The 22,684-nt window shown below is 38.5% G+C and overlaps 1 protein-coding gene across 1 annotated transcript; it reads left to right on the top strand.

Moving 5' to 3' along the window:
- Window positions 1-4,569: 4,569 nt before the first annotated feature.
- Window positions 4,570-12,454, top strand: LOC6041010. Its single transcript, XM_001850273.2, has 4 exons — window positions 4,570-5,946; window positions 6,003-6,894; window positions 10,722-12,174; window positions 12,236-12,454. Exons 1-4 carry the CDS (start codon window positions 4,839-4,841, stop codon window positions 12,311-12,313), a joined length of 3,531 nt encoding a protein of 1,176 aa, XP_001850325.2. The 5' UTR covers window positions 4,570-4,838; the 3' UTR covers window positions 12,314-12,454.
- The last annotated feature ends 10,230 nt before the right edge of the window (window positions 12,455-22,684 follow it).

Raw genomic sequence — 22,684 nt, forward strand, 5'->3', positions numbered from 1 at the left:
AGCTGCACAAAATGGCGTTCTTAACTAAATTTGGCCCAAAATGCACGTACGACAAGTTAGCACGATGGCGACGATTTGGCGTGCTATTGACAAATTATCACAAAAGTGTTAAAAATTTGTGGGTGTTCCGAATATGTGGGATGACTGTACCTAAATGTTAAACAAATTTGAAAATTTCAAACAATACAACAAAACAAATGGTAACAAGTGATTTTGAATTCTGTAATCTTTCCTCTTTCATTATCCACCTTGAAGAGATGAATCCACAATGGTGTAAAGTCTCTATGATAAAACAAAAAAAATCGTTTGATTTTTAGAATTTTAGAATTTTAGAATTTTAGAATTTTAGAATTTTAGAATTTTAGAATTTTAGAATTTTAGAATTTTAGAATATTAGAATTTTAGAATTTTAGAATTTTAGAATTTTAGAATTTTAGAATTTTAGAATTTTAGAATTTTAGAATTTTAGAATTTTAGAATTTTAGAATTTTAGAATTTTAGAATTTTAGAATTTTAGAATTTTAGAATTTTAGAATTTTAGAATTTTAGAATTTTAGAATTTAAGAATTTTAGAATTTTAGAATTTTAGAATTTTAGAATTTTAGAATTTTAGAATTTTAGAATTTTAGAATTTTAGAATTTTAGAATTTTAAATTTTAGAATTTTAGAATTTTAAATTTTAGAATTTTAGAATTTTAGAATTTTAAATTTTAAATTTTAGAATTTTAGAATTTTAAATTTTAGAATTTTAGAATTTTAGAATTTTAGAATTTTAGAATTTTAGAATTTTAGAATTTTAGAATTTTAGAATTTTAGAATTTTAGAATTTTAGAATTTTAGAATTTTAGAATTTTAGAATTTTAGAATTTTAGAATTTTAGAATTTTAGAATTTTAGAATTTTAGAATTTTAGAATTTTAGAATTTTAAATTTTAAATTTTAAATTTTAATTTTAGAATTATAGAATTTTAGAATTTTAGAATTTTAGAATTATAGAATTTTAGAATTTTAGAATTTTAGAATTTTAGAATTGTAGAATTTTAGAATTTTAGAATTTTAGAATTTTAGAATTTTAGAATTTTAGAATTTTACAATTTTACAATTTTACAATTTTACAATTTTAGTAGTCTAGAGATCCTAAATAGGGAGACTGGTCGAAGTGAATTTGACGTACCCAAACAGACTCGAGTTTGACGTATGACGCCCTGCAAAACTTATCAAAACTTATGTTGTCAAGCACAAAAAATACGTTGCCAGACCGATTTAGCAAACTTAGACCAGTCTCCCTATTTACATTTCTTTTATATAAGGCTTCCTAGGCCCAGTGAAAAAAATATAATTTAACTCAAAAATGACGAACTCCTCGTCACAGTGTCCTGATGCAAACAATGATCGAGCTGTAGCTGTCACAGCCCTGCGAAGTATGTTGGCTGACATCAAGGCTGTATATCATAGGTACTCGCGATCTTGCTTTGCATTAGTGTGAGTGCATGACTCCGTGCCACTAAAACCAAAACAATAACAAACGAACAATGGACCGTGCCCGGAAAACCAAAACATAAACAAAGTCAGTGTCAGTGGAGTGAGAGAGTCAGAGATATCGATTTTGACAACCGCACTACTACACACTCAATCGCGAGTACCTTAGGTAGAAAGCCATGGGCTGACATTAGGCTTTCTAGGCCCAGTGAAAAAAATATAATTTAACTCAAAAATGACGAACTCCTCGTCACAGTGTCCTGATGCAAACAATAGAGCTATCTACGTGCGCATGTATTGCGTGTACGTACACGATGGATTTTTAGGTTAAAATTTGTGGTCGCCAGCAAAAACAAATGGTAAGCTAGTGTGCGTGAGATCGGGCTTAGATAACTCTATGATCGAGCTGTAGCTGTCACAGCCCTGCGAAGTATGTTGGCTGACATATCGGGCAGTCAGTCAAAAAAACTAGCTAGAAGTCGCCTGACAAAAAAACTTTTGCTAGAAAGAGATAGGAAACCTGATGCAAACAAACGTCCAGCTGTCATGTAATCATACTTTGAATGTGTTGGGAAATTTCTGACTAGAAAGCCTTATATCGGGCAGTCAGTCAAAAAAAAAAAGGTGCAGGTGGTTATGTTACACATGACCAGTATGACAAAGAACTTTGCAAGATGATTGTTGAAATTTTCGATAAGAATGCCCGGTCCAAATTTCCCCATGATTCCCTTATAATTACATAAGACAACTCTTTTGTGAATAGTTTTAAGACATAATATCAACGTCCTATCGAACTAAGGGGACGGAAATTGCAAATGGAGCTGCAATAGAAATCAAGGTGAAATCAATCGACTTTCCCTCACCACTCGAAAGTTATCAAGCTGCGGAAATGTTTTTGCAAGGCTGTTGCAAGCAATTGGCGGCAGCAAAGTAAATTTCAACAGCAAACATTAAAACTGACCTTTCAAGGGCTCTAATTGAATTCGAAATAGTTATTCTATATTTCCAGAAACAGAATTTCGCCGCGGCACAATAAAAAGGCAATCGCAGTAATCGATTTATTACTTCCTGCGTAAAATAAGCGATTTATTTTAACTGCGTAACTTCAGATAATGGTCAGATGCATGTGCAGTATCAAAAACCATAAAGTTTGATACCCATATTGCCCCAACTCTTTTGGTTCGAGAAATGTCCCCGTTCGAAACATCCGCGGGGCCTCCGGCCACTCCGGATTGCGGTCACGACTGCCGAAATGTTAAATTTCATGTCCAGTATCAAAAACCATAAACTTTATCGCAACCACAACCAACTTGACCCAAAGGGAACTGGTTCTCGATCAACACGGAGACCCCTTCTTGATGCCGTTAACCGGAGCCTTCCGGGATCAGCAGCTTGACCACATCGGTCCCTAACGTTCTTCCTTGATGGCTTGCAGCGACAATCCGTCCCGTTCCTGCGACGGCCCGAGCCATTTCGGCGACCTCTCCACGTCGTTGACCGGGGGGGAAATTTCTGCTGTCCCTTCTGATTCTGCAACTGCCACTCGATGTTGACTCCTCGGCTGTCAGAAAATTATGAGCTTGAGTGGAGATGATTTTAGATACATCAATCTCACGTCTCTCGGAGAGGATGATCGGGAAAGGTTTGTTCAACCAATCAGCGTGAAGGAAAAGGAGGGGAAGTCTGCGAAGAGGGGAAATCGCCACGTAACGATTTCGCTCCACAAAAATTGGGTTCCGATCTTTTTATTCATTCTCTTTACACATACTACACACCACCTAGAGCACCAAACAGTGCGTTGCAAGTGTATTTGTAGCAAAAAAGCGCCATCGACTGTGGATTTGCTCGTGTGTGTGTGTGTGTGTAGTAAACCACACTAAAATTGTGTTCACAGAACCACACTAATATCGAAAATCGATTTTCCCCAAGATCGATCGGATGAGCAAACTCGTGAAGGGTAGTTGCACGGCAGAAACCAGGCGCACACAAATGAAGCTCCCCAGCCCGCGTTTGTGTGTATGCGTTGATAATTTGGTGCTCTTTCAAGCCCCAAACTTGCCACTCGATTTCCCTTCCGCACACACAAACACTCACTACCGTACCCAACCAGATTTTTAAAGAATACTCTTTCGTGTGAATTGGCCCTGAAAAGGGCCATTTTAACGTCCTATGACGATGATAAAACCATGCGATGATGACACTCCAAGTTGCCGGCAATTTTCCCTCCCGCGCCTGCTCTGCCTCTCTTTCCAATTTTTCAATTCTCTCCTTCCTCTCGGCGGCTCTGCTGTGCTGCTGCTGCTTCTCGATCCTCCTCGCGCAAAGCTTCGGACTCGTTTGAGCTTCAACCGGCGGCACGGCGCTCTTTTATAACCTCGCTTGGCTGTGACGGCTCGACGCTTTCGAAGCAGTGGCAGAGAGCAAAATTTGCATCTGATTAATGTGTTCGGGAAAGGTTGCGCTCAACCAATCAGCGACCGGGATTTTCCCGGTCTGAATTTTTATTTTTCATCTTAACTTTTGAGTACTTTAACAAAGTTTTATCAACTTTATGAGGTAGTCTACTTGCAATTTAAGACTTCTCCTTTCGTTTGGTGGATAAAGCATGCAGATTACTTGAATTGGGTGGAAGATATAAGCGTTTAAACGATTACACAAATCGTTACACTTTCGCTTCGCGAAATTTTGGATTGACACCCGTAGACAGTGCCCTTAGGACAAAGTTCTTTGTCAAAACCAGCTAGAAGTCGCCTGACAAAATTTTTTTGCTAGAAAGAGATAGGAAACCTGATGCAAACAAACGTCCAGCTGTCATGTAAACATACTTTGAATGTATTGGTAAATTTCTGACTAGAAAGCCTTATTGCATAGAGTTATCTAAGCCCGAGCTCACGCACACTAGCAACCCATTTTTTTTTTTGCTGGCGGGTACAAAATTTAACCTCAATCTTTTTCGTGTACGTACACGCAATACATGCGCACGTAGATAACTCTATTAAATTTGATTAGCACAACTTTAGCGTGCACTTCAAATCCCGCCACCATGGCGGCTTCCGATTTGCCCGCCTTTTGTTTCATTTGACAGTTTTGTCGTTTCTCTTCGCAAAGAGTGCGCAATTTCAAAAAAGCTGAGAAAACGGTTGTGCCGTGGCCATCGCGCTCTTTAATTTTGTTTCAGCGTGAATTTAAGTGAACTTTTCGTTTTTATTTTCGTGAAATTTGTGTGCTGGACACTTGGTTGCAAAGTTTTCGTTGTTGATTGGGTGAGAGTTTCGCGTGTTGGGTTAAAGCTTGCTTACGTTTGGCAGTCCATGTGATTCGTCGGAACAAAGACCGTTGAAAAAGAATCAGTCCCAAACAATGGACTCGCGAGCGTCCGACGTTCTGAAGAAGCAGCGCTATTTGGCCGCTCAAACGCTGCAGAAAGCCAACGAAATGTTTGACCGCAGTCCGTTGCGGAATAGTAGCAGCAGCAGCAGCCGGAAGTATTCCGCTCACACTCCGCCAACGCAGGACCAGCTTCGGTACGACGATGAATCGATGCTGTCGGTGCAACCGCGTCAGTACCGGTCGATCAACATCACCGAGCTGGAGGAGGAACACACGATCCACATGCAGGCCACTCCGCAGAAGGTTTCGTTCGAACCGACGGAGATGACGGCGCGCTCAACGGGCGAGATGGACGCGCTCCGTCGGAGACTTACGGTGGATGCGTTGGCGCCGGACATTCAGCAGTTGCTGCACGCGAGCATTTCCGACGAGGTGCGGGAGTTTGCCGGTGGTAAACCGTCGATTGATTCCGCGGTGCACTTGCTTCAGCACGATGACCGGCCGGATTTGAGTCTGCCCCGGACGGCCGACATGAGCCGGCTGTCGTCGATGCGGGATTCACTTAGTTCTAATCCGCGGCAACCCAAGACGCAGGACTTTTGGGACGTTTCCGCTGCGCCCGCGTTTGGTGAAAGCTGGATGAAGAAGGAACTGTCCCAGCTGGAGGACATAAGCTTTCGGCCGGCCGACGAGCAGCAGTCCCGACTGATGGAAGACGAAATGGCCTGGGAGCAGGAGCAGGCGATTATTCCGGAGATGAATGCGGCCAAGGGTCATCCAGCTCCGAAGGGAGCGTCCCAAAAGCTGCCGAAAAATCTTAAGAACCACGTCGATTTCTCCTGCTTTTCGGGCTTTTTGGGGCAGGAGGCGACCCGTATCGAGGACAGCAGCTACTGCTCGGTGGGGGAGTACTTTAACAAAATGTCCGACGACCTGAAGGGGATGATTCCGGACGATGCGAGTCCGCCCCGGCGAACTCCGCTGCCGCTGGTGGACATGAGCAATCTGGGCACGCCAAACGAGACGACGACGGCACGTGGCGGTGCAAGCCCGGGAAAGCGCCAGCATGGTGGACAGAAGGTGACGTCGGACAAGGAGAACAGTACGCTGAACATGTCGAGCATCATGAATGTTATCAGTAAGATTTCAAATTAAATGTAATAAGTTGTTTGAAAACACTAAATTTAATTTCAGACTCGATGGGCTCGGACGAATCTCCCTCCGCATTCTACGAGAAAATCCGACAACTGCGTGCCGCCAAGGCTCCTCCCGCCACCACAGACCCAGCTCCCGCAAGATCAGCACGCGCCAGCGTTCCCGCCCCGGAGAAACGCCCGTCGGCCAAACCCATCCAAAAGACAACTTCGCTCAAAACCGACCTCAGCTCAGTCACCAAAACCCCCTCCTTTGTGCGAGACCTGAGCGAGGCCCAGTCGAAGCTTTCCGACACCGCAAGTTTCACCGAATCGCTTCTCGAATCGTCGGCGTTCGTGCCAATCCGAGTCGCCGGTCGAATCGCAACGTCAAGCCCGATGACGGCACCACCTTCAGCGGCGAAATCCCTCCAAAGTGAGGCCGAAGGAACGTACCGCATTTCCACCGCCAAGAAGCCCCTCCTCGAAACGTACCGCGTCTCAACAGCCACCAAAATGTCCGAGCACCAGCTCGATCTGCCGCCGATTCCGATGATCCCGCGCGGTGACCCCCCCAAGTGTCAAAAGCAGATGACCTTCCTGGACGTGCCTGGCGCCAAACCGAACCGCAAGCGGCGCTCGAGCTCGGCCACGCGCCAGGAACTGCTCGAGGCGCAGGAAAAGCACGCCGAAGTGGTGAACGAGGTGGCGGCCGCCGCTCAGAAGCGATCCCGTTCGCCGGCCAACGGCGCCGAGCTGCGGGTCGTGGCTGGTGGGCCGACGGTGGGCTACCACGAGACGCCCAAGAGTTCGATGGCGTTCGGGGGGAGGCCACAGGCGGCGGCACAGCAGGTGAACAAGTCGTACCTGTCGCCGGAACCGCGCTCGAGGGAATTCAAGGTTCGATCGCCGTACTCGTCGCCGAAGGGGGAGCAGGACCGGAACGAGCAGAGGTGAGGACTTTTAGTTTAAGCAAATTTATTATTTTATTTTTCGTTGAAAGGGTGAAAAGGTGGATTCCAATCACCGACCGAATGTACTTGTTGAGGGTTAAGGGCCGTTTCTTCAACTTCAGCATCATAAACGTGCAAAGCACACCCTCAGGAAGCGAAGATGGCGACAAGGACTCTTTTTACGAGCAGCTGAACTGGGCGTACAACAGCTGCCCAAAACATGACGTCAAAATCGTCATCGGAGCATCTGAACGACCAGGTTGGCCAGGCTGAGGAAGTTCAGCGCCCCCCACTTACAAAATTATGGTCGTACGAAGTAAAACCTCCGTGAAAAGTTCACCTGGAGAACACCGCAAGGAAGCAACCTTGAACGGGTTCAGGGTTGTTACGGACGGCGCGAAACGCGCGGATGGCGCGTTTCGCGCGGATAGCGCGGATCTGGCGCGGATTTGCTGGCTAATTATGCTCAGGCGCGGATTTCGCGCGGATGGCAATTTTGATAAATAAATTAATTGAGAGAGATAGAATAACTTTCAAGTTATTAAGAAAAATATCAGGAATTACGATAATTTGTTTTTTCCTTTGAGTCCAAGAATTTCATAATTTTTATTAATTGAATTTTCTTCTGAAATTTTTTGTTTGTATTTTCTTAGTACGAAACGTCAAAAAATGAAGATAAAGATTATGTAGAAATTAGTTTTTATATGTTTCTTGTCATTTCTTAACATCTCCGGCTCTGAATATTTAATTTCTTTTGAGTTTTGAGTAATGATTTTTAACATCATTTATTTTTAATTTTATATTGGATTTATTCAATTTTAAAATTTTGTAAATCAAATATTACAAACTTTTCCCGAAGATATAGACAATAGAATGTGTAACAAAAACTATTATTGGGGCTTGTTCTGGTGGGCGCCAAATAACAGAAGCTGCCCTCCACTTTCGAATTTTGGAATGGAATTTAATCGGTAGAATTTTGTTTTTTTCTAAATTTAAACATTCTTGGCGAAAATCAAAAGATCAGAACATTCAATTAATTAATAGTTTTTATTCGCAATTCGCAATTTTCAGTGTAAGAACGGGCCTTGACCGATCTTATGCACTAGGTTCCCGATGAACACGCATTGCCCTTACACCTACATCTCACCCTTGCTCTGAGTCAGTACGAGCAGCACGCTAGAACACGCTTTGAGTGTTCGTGCCAGGCATGCACACCTTCTTTTCCGGTTACGCATTTTAACTCGGCCGGGGGTGGTACATTACGTAGGGTTTGATGCAAGTATAAGCGTCAACCATTTATAGTGTGCCTATTAACTTTCGTTAAAGCAAAACCTGTTATATTTTTAGTTTGAATTCAAAAACTAATTGTTATTTACTGTGTATTGTTTTCTCCTGAAATCTTCCCTATTGTTGAGTCGTGTTAATCTGTTGCTATTTCTTCTGTCGCGGTGTTTTGTTACAATATTTTGGTCCTAAGCATTTTAGAAAAGTTTTTCAAAAGTACAATAGTAATATTTGTGTTAATCCTTCAATCATTCCATAAATTGAGTAAAATAGAGTGGAAAAGCGTTGAGAAATAAGAGAATCAAATGAGTAAAATCGAAATCAAATGGAGAGTAGTAAACAGAAGCCGTGTTAGAAATTTAGTGAAACAAAATAAACAGAATATAGGTGGTAGATGAAATGGAACGAAGAGAAACCCCGTTGTGCGATCCACAGCAGTTGACTCAACATACTGCGAATCAAAACAATACCGTCTACAATCACAAATTACTTCCCTTTCCCACATTGACGCGCCCCTTTCTTCTAGCCGTCTCTACTCTGACCCTCGCTGGTCAAAGGTTTACGAGTCGTTTCCACAGGCCACCAGCTAGGTTACACCTTGTCATCATGATGACTAAACCAAGCCAACGTGGAGGTAAGAAAATAGGACACTTGCAAGGAACCAGAGCCATGCTGTTTTGTCCAAACAGCACTACGGATGTAGTTGGGCTCCTTCCGGGATGTTCCTCGCCTGGGTGTTGTCAACCGACGAGTATCATCAGTATCATACACCCTTGGCCTGCAAAGATAGAATTTCTTTCAAGTTCAAAGGAAAATATTATAAGCAATTAAATAAATTCAATCTCTTTCTTTGAGTGCAAAAACATCAAATTTCTAAGAAGTTGTTAATGAAGAAAATTTTCTTCTGAACGTTATTCATTGTTTTTTTTTCTTAATACCAATCTTCAAGGAGCGTTTATTTTTAAAAATGTATTAAGATTTTTTATATAAATTTTACATAACATTACACCTCATAATTTTTGTTAACATTTGCTGACCTGGTTTAAATATTTTTCTATAATTATTCACATGATACATTTAATTTGTATCTTCTGACTCATATTTTAAACTTTTTCAAAGATTTAAACATAAGGATGTACATAAATGATTCTTAGGGTATGTTCCGGATTGGATTTAACCTTTAGATTTTTTTGATCGGTACAGGATTCCAAAGTTTCCAAGGCATTTTTTAATATAGCAAACAATAAATATTGAGCGAGCATATTAATTACATTTTTTTCAAAATTCGAAAAATTACAGAATTTCAAAAAGCTTTAGATCTTTTTAGATTTTTTAAGTTTTTTCAATCTTAAATTTAAATTTTGAAATTTGTGGTTTATTGAAAATTGAAAGATTCTGATGCCACTTTGATTTACTAGGTAGAATTGGTTCTAATCCCAATTATCAAAACATGACGTAATCCACTTAGCAATCTGCTAAAATCTCCGTCTAAAATTGAAAATTTCAGAATTTACATATTCAATTAAACAAAAAAAAATAGAATTCATAAATTTAAATTGCCAAAACTTGCAGACTCAAAAACGCAAAAAAATATGAATTCTCACATTAAAAATTACAAAAAAAAATTAACATGGATTTTTTTAATTCTTAAATTATTAAATTTTTAAATTTTTAAATTAATAAATTATTAAATTATTAAATGATTAAATTATTAAATTATTAAATCATTGAATTATTAAATTATTAAATTATTAAATTATTACATTTTGAAATTATTAAATTATTAAATTATTTATTTATTAAATTATTAAATTATTTATTTATTAAATTATTAAATTTTTAAATTTTTAAATTATTAAATTATTAAATTTTTAATTATTAAACTATTAAATTATTTAATTGTTAAATAACTTAATTATCAAACTATTAAATTATTGTTTTTTGCCATTTTCTTAGTTCGAATCATTTTCGGAGTTATATTTTAGTTTAGAGAAAGTTAGAGAAGAAAATAAAATAAATTTTGGTTTCGATTTTCCAGAGTAAAATTTTGGTAAGAATTATCAAGTACAAAATTCCTAGATTTTATAATTTGGTAATTTATTTTAGGGTTTTAAATTTTTGAATTTCAATTTTTGCCTGAATTTGTTTTTAAGGCAACGATATTTAAAGTGTTACAAAAAATGCTAATATTGTTTCAGAAATGGCAGAAAAGGTTCCACTTGGTGCAGGTGGGATATGAATCCACAACTGATCAAAATTTTATTCATTATGTTACTCTCTTCTATGTTTGTCGCGATTTTTTTTATATGGCGCGGATTTCGCGCGGATTGGGTTTTGGGGTCGGCGCGGATCTGGCGCTGATTTTTTTCGACATTTCCGTAACAACCCTGGACATGGGACACCGTAATTCCATGAGTGACCTGGTCACTATCTGGTTTCTGCTCTGAACTGACGCTTTTCTGAATTGTACGGATATTTGTATGAACGAATAAACATTAGGTTAATATATTATTTAAATATATTTTTCACATTTTTCCCCCCAGGTACACCTTTGGCTCGCCCAAATCGGTGGCGTCCAGCGTGGACTCGGGCATCCCGGAGTTTCCCAAATCACCGGTGTCGGACGCGGGCCGGTCAAATCTGCTCGCTTCGGCGGGTCGTTCCGCTTCGCAGTGTTCCGTCGCCGGCAGTGAGTACAGCCACAAGGACGGGGTGCTGCCGTTGAAGGCCACCCACACGGAGATATCGTGGGGCAGTACGAAGCTGCGGCAGAACGCGCGGAAGATCATGCAGATTAAGAATACATCTGGGAAGCGGTTGGTGATTCGGGCGTGTATTTCGGGGCCCGGGTTCCAGTTGGGGGGGATCGAGCAGAGTGAAATGTTGACGCTGCAGAGCCAGGAATGTCGTACGATTGTGGTGAACTTTTGTCCGACGGTGATTGGACCGGCGATTGGGTGTGTTTGTTTTCAGCCGCCGCACGATTGTCACTCCCAGCGAGTGGTTACGTTGTACGGGTACGGCGGGGAGGCGTCGATCAAGGTTGAGGGAATTCAGAAGGGACCGAGCGGACCGTTTTTGGAGCTTGGCCAGGCGCGCAACTTGGGACGTCCGTTGGAAAAGTCGTTTTCGTTGTACAACAAGGGAAGTTTGGCTGCGTTCGCCCGGATTGGGATCGACAAGAAGGGCTTGGATCAGGCATTTTTGGCTACGGCCGTTTTCGTGCAGCCCCAGAAGGTCATCATCCCGGCGAACAGCTACGCTCACATCCGAGTCACGTTCAAGCCTCGTCGCCAGGACGTGGAGAAGATTCTGCAGAAGCAGGTCGATGTCCTCTCGATTACCAACCTGCACATCATGTGGGGTGACGAACCGACTCGGCATCGCACCCGCAAGATCATCACCACAATCAAACAGAACGAACTGCAAGACCGGAACAAGATAACCCCGTACGGCTCGGTCTGCGACACCTTTCCGGGCGAGCGCGAACTCGACGAGTTGGACAATTTCGCCGAACACATGTTCGAGACCATGCACGAGCTGTTCCTGACGTTCCGCGAGTACGAACTGGTCCTGACCGTGGATCGGGCCCTCGACGACAGCATGGTGCACGATCTGTCGCTCTCAGAAGACAGCAGCGCCCTGTTCAAAACCATGTACGCCACCAGCTCGGAAGCCGGCTCGCCTCGTCTCCCGGATGAAATCTCGCCGGGGATTCCAGCGACCTGGTCCGCCAAGCGAGACAGCGGCGAATCGTGGAGTGTCCGCCCAACCCGGCTGGACTACCGGACCAACGAGCGCACCAAACAGTTTGTGATCAAGAGCAACTTTTACACCACGCAGTTCTTCGAGCTCAACTCCAACTACCGGCCGTTCTTCAAGTTTTCCCCGATGGAGGGCCAGATCCGGCCCGGCCAGGAGGTGGTCGTGAACGTGAGCTTCCAAATGGGACCGCCGCAGGCACAACAGCAGCACGAGCAGCCCATCGTCATTGTGGTGAGACCTGAACATAAATCAACAAATCTTGCATTTTTCAACAATTTCAATTGTCTTCCAGGTTTACATCGAGAACGAGAAAATCACCATTCCAGTGAACATCATCACCAGAAGCCGACCCGGTGTCGGACCGTACTGAGAGCTGGTACCCTTAATTTTAATGTTTTGTGATTTGTTTTATTTATTAAATTGTATGCATTTTTGCCCCTATTTTATGACTGCTTATTATAAGAATCCTTTTTCTTCTCAATTACAATTAACAAATGCAGCTAAAAAAAAATGTCGTCTCTTTCTGTTGAAATCCGAAATTCTGCGAAATGTCGCACCGTGTGCATTACGTGGTAACGCGGCGGCGCTTTGTTGTAACAAGTACCGACTAATTAGGTCAGTTTGTGGTTTATTCCCCTTTGTAGTCACGATGCGGTCAGATTGGGGTTGCGGGAGCAAAATGCAACACGTGACATTGTTAAAGCTGCTCACCTGCTGCGTGATTCGACCCAGCTTACCGTTAAGGGTGGGTGGTGGTGTCGTCTCTGTGCGGTATTTACTATTTCAATAAGTTAAATTTCAATCTTGCCATCGCGGTTGTTGGTCTACTGTTCGCTCCTCGAATCGTCTCTTGATAATTCGTCGCTGGTGTGCTGTCTTGTGACACGTCTGCTGTGAAAAGATGGCGTGCGTAGTTTAGAGGTCATACTTAACCTCGACAATCACAAATTAGACAAGGATTTTTTTTTCATTTGTTTTGAAGTTTCGATTATCCGAAATGAAATTTTCCCGAGGACTTCGGATAATCGAGTCTGGGCTGTACTCATATTTTTCAAACAATTTAAATGCATGCAAAATTTCGAATCGAGTATTTTAAATAGAGTATGTAAAAAAAGTATTTACAACCCTTGGGCACTATGCACATTTTGTGATGAAACATGTAAACAATTGAAAATTTTATAGAAACCTAGTACTACGTTTTGTTCAAAAACTCATGCCGAACATTTTGCTAGAAAAGCTCATGAAAAGATGATTTCTATAAAAAGTTCTATAACAAATACTATTACAAAAATCCAAAAAGGTGCAAAAAAAGTTTGTACACCTTTCGAAAAATTAACATAAATAAAGTTATTTGTTGACAAATCACCATAAATCCTGTCTCCCAACTCCAAATAAGCATCCTTGACTGATGAAAAAAATATTTGGATTAAATATAAAGTTTACTAACTACTTAGTATAAAAGTTTTTATAACTCTGGAAATTCTAAATAAAACTTATCTAAACTTATTTTTTTTAATTCAACTAAATGTCAATATTTTACCATAGAATTGCTAAATAAATATTTTGGACTGGTATACTGCCGTTCTACGCATAATTGTCCCATGTCAGTTTTGGACGATTTTGACTTTATGACATTTTTAAGTTTATTTTGATGTGTCATTTAAGAAAAACACATAAAATCCGGTACTTTGTTCGGCAACTCATTGAAAACAACACCAAGTCTGTTTGTCCCATCGTTGAACTTCTACGCATAATTCATACACGGAATCATTAGTTTTACTAAGCATTATGTCTTGTTTACCTGTTGTATAGCAAGATAATCACAAATAAGGGTGATACACTGCTAACTGGGGCAATTAGGGACACATACGGCGAATAGGAACCCCCGGGACAATTATGCGTAGAAACACAGAAATCGGTCGAAAAATTTCAATCGCGTTTTTCTCAGTTGCACTTTTTTGAACATGGGACAGTTATGCGTAGAACGGTAGTATACTGCCCTATTCACCCTATATGTCCCTAATTACCCCGGTTAACATTTTATCACTCTTATTTGTAATTCTCTTGCAGGTAAACAGGTAAGCAAGATGAAATGCTTCGTAAATCCCATGATTTCGTGATAGAAAATAATTGATGGGACAATTATGCGTAGAAGTTCAACGATGGGACAAACAAACTTGGTGTTGTTTTCAATGATTTTCAGAACAAAGTATTAGATTTTATGTGTTTTTTTTTCTGAAAATATACGTAAAACTAAGGTCATTTTGAGCAACTTTTGTTCTACGAAAAACTTTACTTCTCTTGTTTTATGTTTTTCTTGTTTTATTTTTAGTATTTTAATTTGCATTTATCTTGTTTAGTTTATGTTTGTTTTTGATAGTATTTGGCTTATTCTATCACCTAATATAATTACATTTTGCCTATCTAATTTTTTTCACGTTTTTACAGTCACTTTTTCAATTTTTTGTATGTTTTTCACATTTTCTGCTATAGAATGGCACCATCATCATTTAAATTGCAAAACAATGCGTAGAGGCCTAGTCTGGGACACTACAAAAATTACTGCATACTTCTGTTTACTGAAAATATAGAAAATGTTAGTAAAAAACTCAGCCAAAGTTCACCCCTAAAAAAATAACATTTTTAAAAACATTGGCAAAGTCACATAAAACAAGTTAAACTTCCAACCCATAAATTTTCTAAAATTTTAAGAGTTCTTCTTTCCAATGCTTTTAAAAGATCAAAAATCGGTTGAAAAATTGATTTTTGGCGATTTTTTAGATCGAAGCCCGTCTAAAGGCGGGGTTAGGTTGTAGAGGGTTAACTTTTCTCTTCTCGCTCGCGCTCGCATTTTCGTTCGCGTTCTCGCTCTCGCCGCGAGCGCTCGCGAGCGTCTCGTGCTAGCCGTTCGCCCCAAGCTAGCAATTTGTTTATCAGGCTTATGAATACGAACCGAGCCACGTAGCCCAGTGGTAACGCTTCCGCCTCGTAACCGGTAGATCGGGGTTCAAATCCCGGCTCGGACCAACACAACTGGACCAACCCTTCTGGAATCTTAATTAAGGGTAAAGGGAAGGTAGTGTATCGTCATAAACTGGACCTTATCACGACACCTTAGGGAGGCGACCTATGGAATGTTATCATTAACCCTAACATGTTAACATTAAGTTGAGAATGAAACTGCCACTTGTCGCAGATAGGGCTTCTAGTAGAGGTGGGCAAAAAAAGAGCGAACCGTTCAAAGAGCCGGCTCACTGAAAAGAGCGAACGAACCATGGCTCACAAAAAAAGAACCGCGGTTCTTTTTCAAAATCCGGTCTTTTGAAGGAACCGGCTCAAGATGGAATGATTTTTGTTATAAATATAAGTTATTGAATTTAAAAAAAAAGTATTTAATTTGATTTTGAGAATGGAAAATGCAATTTCAAAAAATTTAATGCTTATAAAAATTAATCCCAAAAGTAAATGAAGTTAACTTTTCATTGTACAACTGATTGTACATTAAAGTAGTACCGGAATACAAATTTGAGCATTTCAAATAGAATAATTTTTCAAATATTACCAAAAATCTACTGAATATTTGAGAAATTTCGGAAAAAATAATCATTTTGTCCGATTAAGCGTTTTAAGAACTTATCTATTAAATCAGAATGTAGAGAAGAGTTCACATAATATTTTCTCCAAATAAAATATCAGCATTAGTCTTTCAGAAATAAACGCAATTTTAAAATCAATAGCAATTTTTCCAGCATCCTACATTTCAGTTTGGATGCCATTCAATTGCTCGAATTTTTAGTTTTGAGTAGAAATCTTGACATAGAGACCACCAAGGCCGATGGTTTTCAAGGGCATCTTTTCGTTTTCAGATTTATTTATTTTATTCATCAAATATGGCCGTTACAAACATTTTTCTTTTTTCATTAAAATGTTTATACCATGGCTTGTTCTTTTTTTTTGCTACTTTGGACAGAATTGAGGGACATAATTAACTTCAAAAAATGTTTGGTACGGCCAAATTTATAAAAGTTCAATGTGAAATAACTTATAAAATCACACGATTCTTAAATACCCCAATTTAATCCAAATTTTGAAAAAGAGCGAAAGAACCGTTCAAAAGAGCGGCTCTTTTTAAAGAGCGAACGAAAATGAGCGGCTCCTAAAAAAGAGCGGTTTTGCCCACCTCTAGCTTCTAGATTCTATGAAAAACGAGACAAAATGCACGCGAAGCGAGAGCCAGCGCCACGTGTGCGATTGTATATGTGTGAGCGCTCCGGCAGGATATATTGAAGTCTGCGCAACGCGCACGTTGGTAGAGGAAAAGAAGAGAGCGAAGAAGCGAGAGCTGGTGATGTGGCGTGAGAGTGAGGTCGATGAGCTTCGGGTTGATCACGCGTGGCGTGGTTGAGAAAAATTGAGAGAGTTTTGTAGGTGTTTGTGTGCTTATGGAAGAATTGTGTCGGGATTGACCTTCGGGTATCGGAATTTGGAAACGGTAGGGGAACTATACCCTTTCTCAGCCTATTTCTATTATCGGCCTATCAGCACTTTGATCATGAATTACAGCTTATATAAAGTGTTTTTGACTGTTCCAAAGTAATAAATAGCTCAAATAAAAGTGAGCAAGCAACTCTCCATTGTTGAAACATCTGAAAATGTTGATTTAATAGCAGAAACGGCAAAAGTGATGAGAATTGGTCGAACGGCTTAGTGTGATTAAAATGGGTATATTTCCCCTACTTTAGTCTGGCGTTTAGTTCTGAAGCGAGCGGAAGTGTTTTATGTGGTGGGTGGTGGGATCGTAAAGCAAAACGAAGGTTCGCTTCCGAGGAGTTAAAAAAAAAGATAATTAAGGCTAGAGTTACGACACCACTGAATCCGTTTTGTAAATGCCGGCCCCGATACTCTTCAAGGGTGTTCCCCTCAGGAACTGGGAAAGATTTACTTTACTTATGAATACGAACCAGGCGATGGTATAGAGGTGTAACTTCAATCGCTGTGTTGTTTTTTGTTCGTTTCTAACACGTTCAACTTCTCGCGAACGGGCAATTCTGGCTCGCGAGAAAGCCCGTTCGCGAGCGGAAGAGAGCACGGGCAATCGGTGAGTTTCTCTCGGCAGCTCGAGACTCGCGGCGAGAACTCGAGAGAAAGAAAATTTTCTCTCGAGAGCGCGATAATACCAACACTGGATCAAAGTACTAGATTTTTTGTGTTTTTCTGAAAGTATACGTCAAACTAAACTTAAAAATGATAATACATGTTTCATCACAAAATGTGCATAGTACCCAAGGGGTCTAAATACTTTTTTTACATACTGTATTTCTAAGTTTAGATTTTGCTAGCTGAGTGCTCTTTTAGGGAATCTTACTTAATTCAAAAATTTCAAAAACTTTGAAAATTTCAACTTTCTACTTTTTTTAAACATTTGAAATATTGTTTGAAAAAAGTAGAATTGTAAAATGTAGAATTATTTTTTTAAGGAAAAAAAACTAAAAAATTAACAGTAAATAAATATAAATTCATACAGTTTAAAAATACAAAATAAGAAAAAACATTATAATAAAAAGTTTTAGAGAACTAAAAACAATTTAATTAAATTGAAATTTGGATTTTTGAAGTAGCATTTCAGAATTTTTAAAATTCTGGAATTAATAAATTTCAAGAATGAAATTATTTAATTTTTATTTTTAAATGTTTGAATTTTTGAATGTTGAAATTTTTTAGTCTCTTTACTTTTTGAATCAATGAATTCCTAAATTTTTGATTTTTAAATTTTGAAATATTTCTATTTAATTTTTCTGTAAAAAACTAAATTTATGATTTATTCATTTATTTATTTTTGCGGAGCGGTGAGTCTCAACGCGCAAATCCTTGAAAAAATATCTTTTTTTACTTGAACTGCGATAACTTTTAAATTTAAAGGATGGCTTCTATAGGTTTTTTTAAAAGATCCTTCAAAAATGTGAAACACAATAGCTTATACGACCTAAAAAAGACTATAGACCTATACTTTTTTTTTGTTTTTTTTTTAATTTTTGCGTATTATAAGTTTTCAACTCACCTTTTCGAATATAAGGCAAACAATGTTAAACTCTAAACATTTTTTTATAAGCCCAGTCAATCAAATTGCTTCCAATAGAATTAAAGTCGGTTGAAATGGTGTGGAGCTATGATTTTTTAAAACATAGGTATGTTATTTTTTTTTGCGAAAATTGACGAAAATTACCATTTTATGGTCCACTCTAACAAGACGTAGATCACCATAATGGCTTAACAAAAAAAATGGCTCTAATTATTTCGGCCAAGGAACTTCCACTCCATTTTTTCAAATCTTTTTTTTTTCCTGTGAATTGGGCCCTAAAATTAAGCTTAAATTTGTGATATTATTGTTCACAACAATAAAGCTTATTTTTATGAGTACTACGACCCTTTGTACGATCGCAAAGGATTTAAAATGGATTTTAAAAACAAATTGAAAAAAAAAACTTCGTGGCCCTTCTTGACAGAACATAAAAAATGAAATAAAATATTGAAAATCTAGATTTACCAGAGTACAAAATAAAACAATTGCCTCGGTTTCAGCACCTCAACTAAACCTATCAATAAAAATTAAGATTGACTAACTATTTCTGTTTATGCTAAGTCCTTTATTTCAAGTACTTACCAGGTCACTAAAATTATAAATATTGGGAATTTCGCAAATTATCAGTGCGTAATTTGATGTTGCATGGTACATCGTTAGGAGGATTCAGATATGTTTCAGGTACAAAAAAAGGAAGCTCAACAACAAAACGTTACATTTCAAGTGTAAGTTTTTTTTTTTATTTCAATTATACCCTCATCATAGGCTAGTGCTGGTTGACTCCACTTACAGAATAATAATGTTTGTTCTGAACAGTAAACATTAAATCCCTACACGGTGTTCAACGAACGATACAAATATAATATATTATTCCAATTTCATTTGCAATCTTTTTTTCTAATGCATAAGTTAACTCACTTCCGCTCGATCCCGACGGCATTTCTTTCCCTACGTACGTTGTTTCATTTCCAGCAGTAATGTATAATTTTTCATCAAATATTTGAGCAAGCTCTAAATAATGTTTTCCTTCCGCCACGTGCTCGCTCAAAACTTGCTCCGCGATTGATTTTCTTCCCCGCTCTGAAACGCAAAACTGAACTGCTAGAGAACAACCCTCTAGAGAAAACCCCTCAAATTTAAGGAAAAAAAAATCTACGAAATTTCTTTTCTAGGAAACGAGTCCTAATCTAATCGGTGTAAGTAATCATTTACTTTCTCTTTTATTCTTTTTTCCCCTTTTTACTCCGGACGTAATTATTTGATTTTTGCTTTCGACAACGAAAATTTTGGCAATAAAACCCGGAAGGAAACGTTCAGCTCAAATGCGGATTTTTTTTCTCTTTTTCAGGAGGACGCAGCATCGGATGGTTTCCTGTTTTATTCTTCTTTTTTTTTCTTACTATCTCGTTGTTTGTGACCACGTTCAATATAATGGATATTTTTTTTAATTTTGCTTTATTTGTTTGTTATCTATAAACGGTGTTGGATGTATATCAAATGGTTAGTTACGATTGGTGCTTACATTTTCTTGTTTTGTCACTTGTTTACTTTTAATTACATTATTTTTTGTTTAACACTTTAGGTGTGGACCATTTTTAAGTAGAATACTGAATTTAACAATTTATGGGGCAGCAAATCATTAATTTGGATGAAATAACCAAAAAAAATATTTAATAAAACTGTATTTTTGAGTTTTCTTGAAACAAAAAGAACTATTTGAAAAATAAGGCTAGACTTTTTAACGGGCAACTTCAATTGAAAATTTGTTCGGACACATAGAGATAACATTCAAACAAGAGGAGACATGAGGTATTACATTTGTGTAAGTTGTTGATGCACAAGGGCTGCCACCATATCATATCATGGTGAGTTTGTTGCTGTATTTGAGGTTGAGGCGTGTTGTGGTGTGTCTGTGTCTGTGTTAAAGGTTATCAAATTGCTTAACTATTCTATACTTTCTATTTATGCTCTAAAATGGATTGTGTCTCAGCTTTGGAAATAAGGGGACATTTTTTTGAAACGTTTATGTCTGCACAGTTTTATTTATTTGTGATAATACTGGATCTTTCTGATTGGCCCTAGCCTGTTCCAAAATACACCCTAAAAATGATCGAAAACCCATACTAGGCACACCTGATATCATTATGGGAACAATACTACATATTAAATATGAATCGATGCTTTGCTTCAAAGTGGCCAATGCGTTGATGGTTTCAAGAATTGCGACTGTCAGTGTATTGTGCCAACATTTTCCATCAAGCACCGAAAAAAATTAAACCAAAACGGTTCATCACCTAACCGAGAGGAAAAAACTCAGGATCAGAAAATAAATTGATTCACTCCTTAAAAAGTTTAGTCTCACCACATCTACCGAAATTCCGATCACTTGGCTCATGACTGCATTCAAACGATTGCTGTCACCACATCTACTCGCACAAGCAAAAAAAAAAAAAAAAAGAGATATACAAAGAGAGTGTCGCCGAATCGCCAGGTTCGAGATTACCAAAAAAAGTGTCCACGTGGTAGACTGGAACAATGCCGGTGGATTTTTTTTTTGCTAATTCAGCGGTATTTTTGCAGGACACCTCAATTATTATAATGTTTTTTTGCAAGTTTGGGTAACGTAAACAATAAAAAAAATAAGCATTTTTTGTATGACCCAATCATAACCTCCAGATCCAATGTCATCCCTGATGACGGACCTGGAAGCTTTGACAGACGAAAACATGATAAATATCTGTAAAATTAAATAAATACACTCCAATTTTTTTCAGTAAAATATCACAGAATTTTTAACAACTGAAGTTAACAATTCAGCAATTTATATTATATTGAACTCTCAGCTAATTGTTATGAAGCTTTCGAGACAGAAATTTGCCAGCACATTCAAATTCTGTTTACATAGCGGCTGCGGGGTTTCCGAATTTCAACAGAAGTGATGGTTACTGAATCGAATTCATTCATTTATTTTGCTGAAATTGTAACCCAAAATTTTGTGTGTATGTTTTGCAAAGTTTGTAAAAAAGGTTCTTCTTCACATTGCGGTTTCTCACTAAGTTTTTGTTTACTTACGCGATGGTATTGTTGATATTTTTGATTAATCAGCACTATGTAAACATTCAAATTAGTGATCAATTCCATTGCACTACCACTTCACTACACAAATTATGCTTTTCAGTTTCAAAAACTTGTTGAGTTACGACAGTAAAATCTAAGATGAGGACGGCAACTCTCATTTCTGCAGCTTCCATTTACAGTAGAATTTGTGCCAGAGTAGCAGAGAATCACGCTTAAACAGCAAAAAAAAAAAGTTAGATTTTTGCCTTCCCCACCTCAATGAGGAAAGGCTATAAAATCACTCGAAAAATGAACTTCTTTATTCGACCTCGTAGACCCACCTTCACGTATCGACTCAGAATCAAATTCTGAACAAATGTCTGTGCGTGTGTCTGGATGTGAGTCCGTGCACCGAAAAATATGCACACGATCATCTCCGGACTGGCTTAACCCATTTGGACCGTTTTAGTCTCATTCGATCGGTCTTGGGGTCCCACAAGACCCTAGTTAATATTGTGAAGTTTAGAAAAGTACTTCAAAAGTTATGCTAAAAAAACGATTTTAGCTAAACTTCGAAAGATTGTAAAAAGGGTGGTTTTTGTAAGAAAACTCGTCATGCTACATATTGTTAGAAAGGTTTTTGAAAGACCTTTCCAACGCGTTCAAAACATTGAAAATCTGACCACCCCATCAAAAGTTATGAGCACTTAAGTGTCATTTATCCACTTTTTTGAAGCCGGATCTCAAATATTTTGAAGAAAATGTTGTCCGGATCTATAATGCGACCCATCGTTGGATAGGTAATCAAACCTTTCCAACGAGCCTAAGAGATTGAAGATCTGACAACGCTATCTAAAGTTATGACTCATAACTTATGAGTACTTTAGTGTTTTTGATACATTTTTTTTGAGGCCAGATCTCAGATATTTTGATAAAAATTAATGTGTTATTTATTGCGCAAATCTCAAAAAATGGAAATCGCATTAAAAAAATTGCTACTGATCGCACTATTGCGACTTGTCAAACTGGCTTGGAAAATTTAAAATTTCCTCAAAAATGATCAAAGAGAGCCGAGGTTTATCACTTGTTTTTTAGCTGTCACTCGCAATTTTGAAGTGCGATAGTTTGGTGGAAACTGCGACTGGAAATGTAAATAAACAACGAGTGTTTGCCTAGATTTTTGAATTTTTGCAGTCAAAAGTGCAAGAGAAAAGTGTGGGCAAAATCCAAGTGATAATGCAAGAATCAATAGTGTATTCACTTTATGAATGCGAGGAAGGCACCAACTACCTAAAGGTGGATTAAGTAACGTTTTTTTTGCTGTCAGATATTTTATGCAGTTATTTTATTGAAAATAAACCAGCAGAAGCTTTTGGTTTTAATAAAAAATTACGCTGGATTAACCAATTTATTGGCAGGTATCAGCCAAATCGATATTTTCTGCTGACATTTTCGCTGTAAAATCGATTTTTAATGCTGTTTTAAACATTTTTTTTAAATCTCCTAACATCAGGGATGGAATAATCGTATACAAATCTTTTCCGCTTGCGAACTTTTTTCACCCGCGAAAGAGAGAGGAGGCGAACCACGCAAAAGAAAATCGCT

This window comes from Culex quinquefasciatus, chromosome 3, assembly GCF_015732765.1.
Source record: "Culex quinquefasciatus strain JHB chromosome 3, VPISU_Cqui_1.0_pri_paternal, whole genome shotgun sequence".
Classification (NCBI taxonomy): Eukaryota; Metazoa; Arthropoda; class Insecta; order Diptera; family Culicidae; genus Culex; species Culex quinquefasciatus.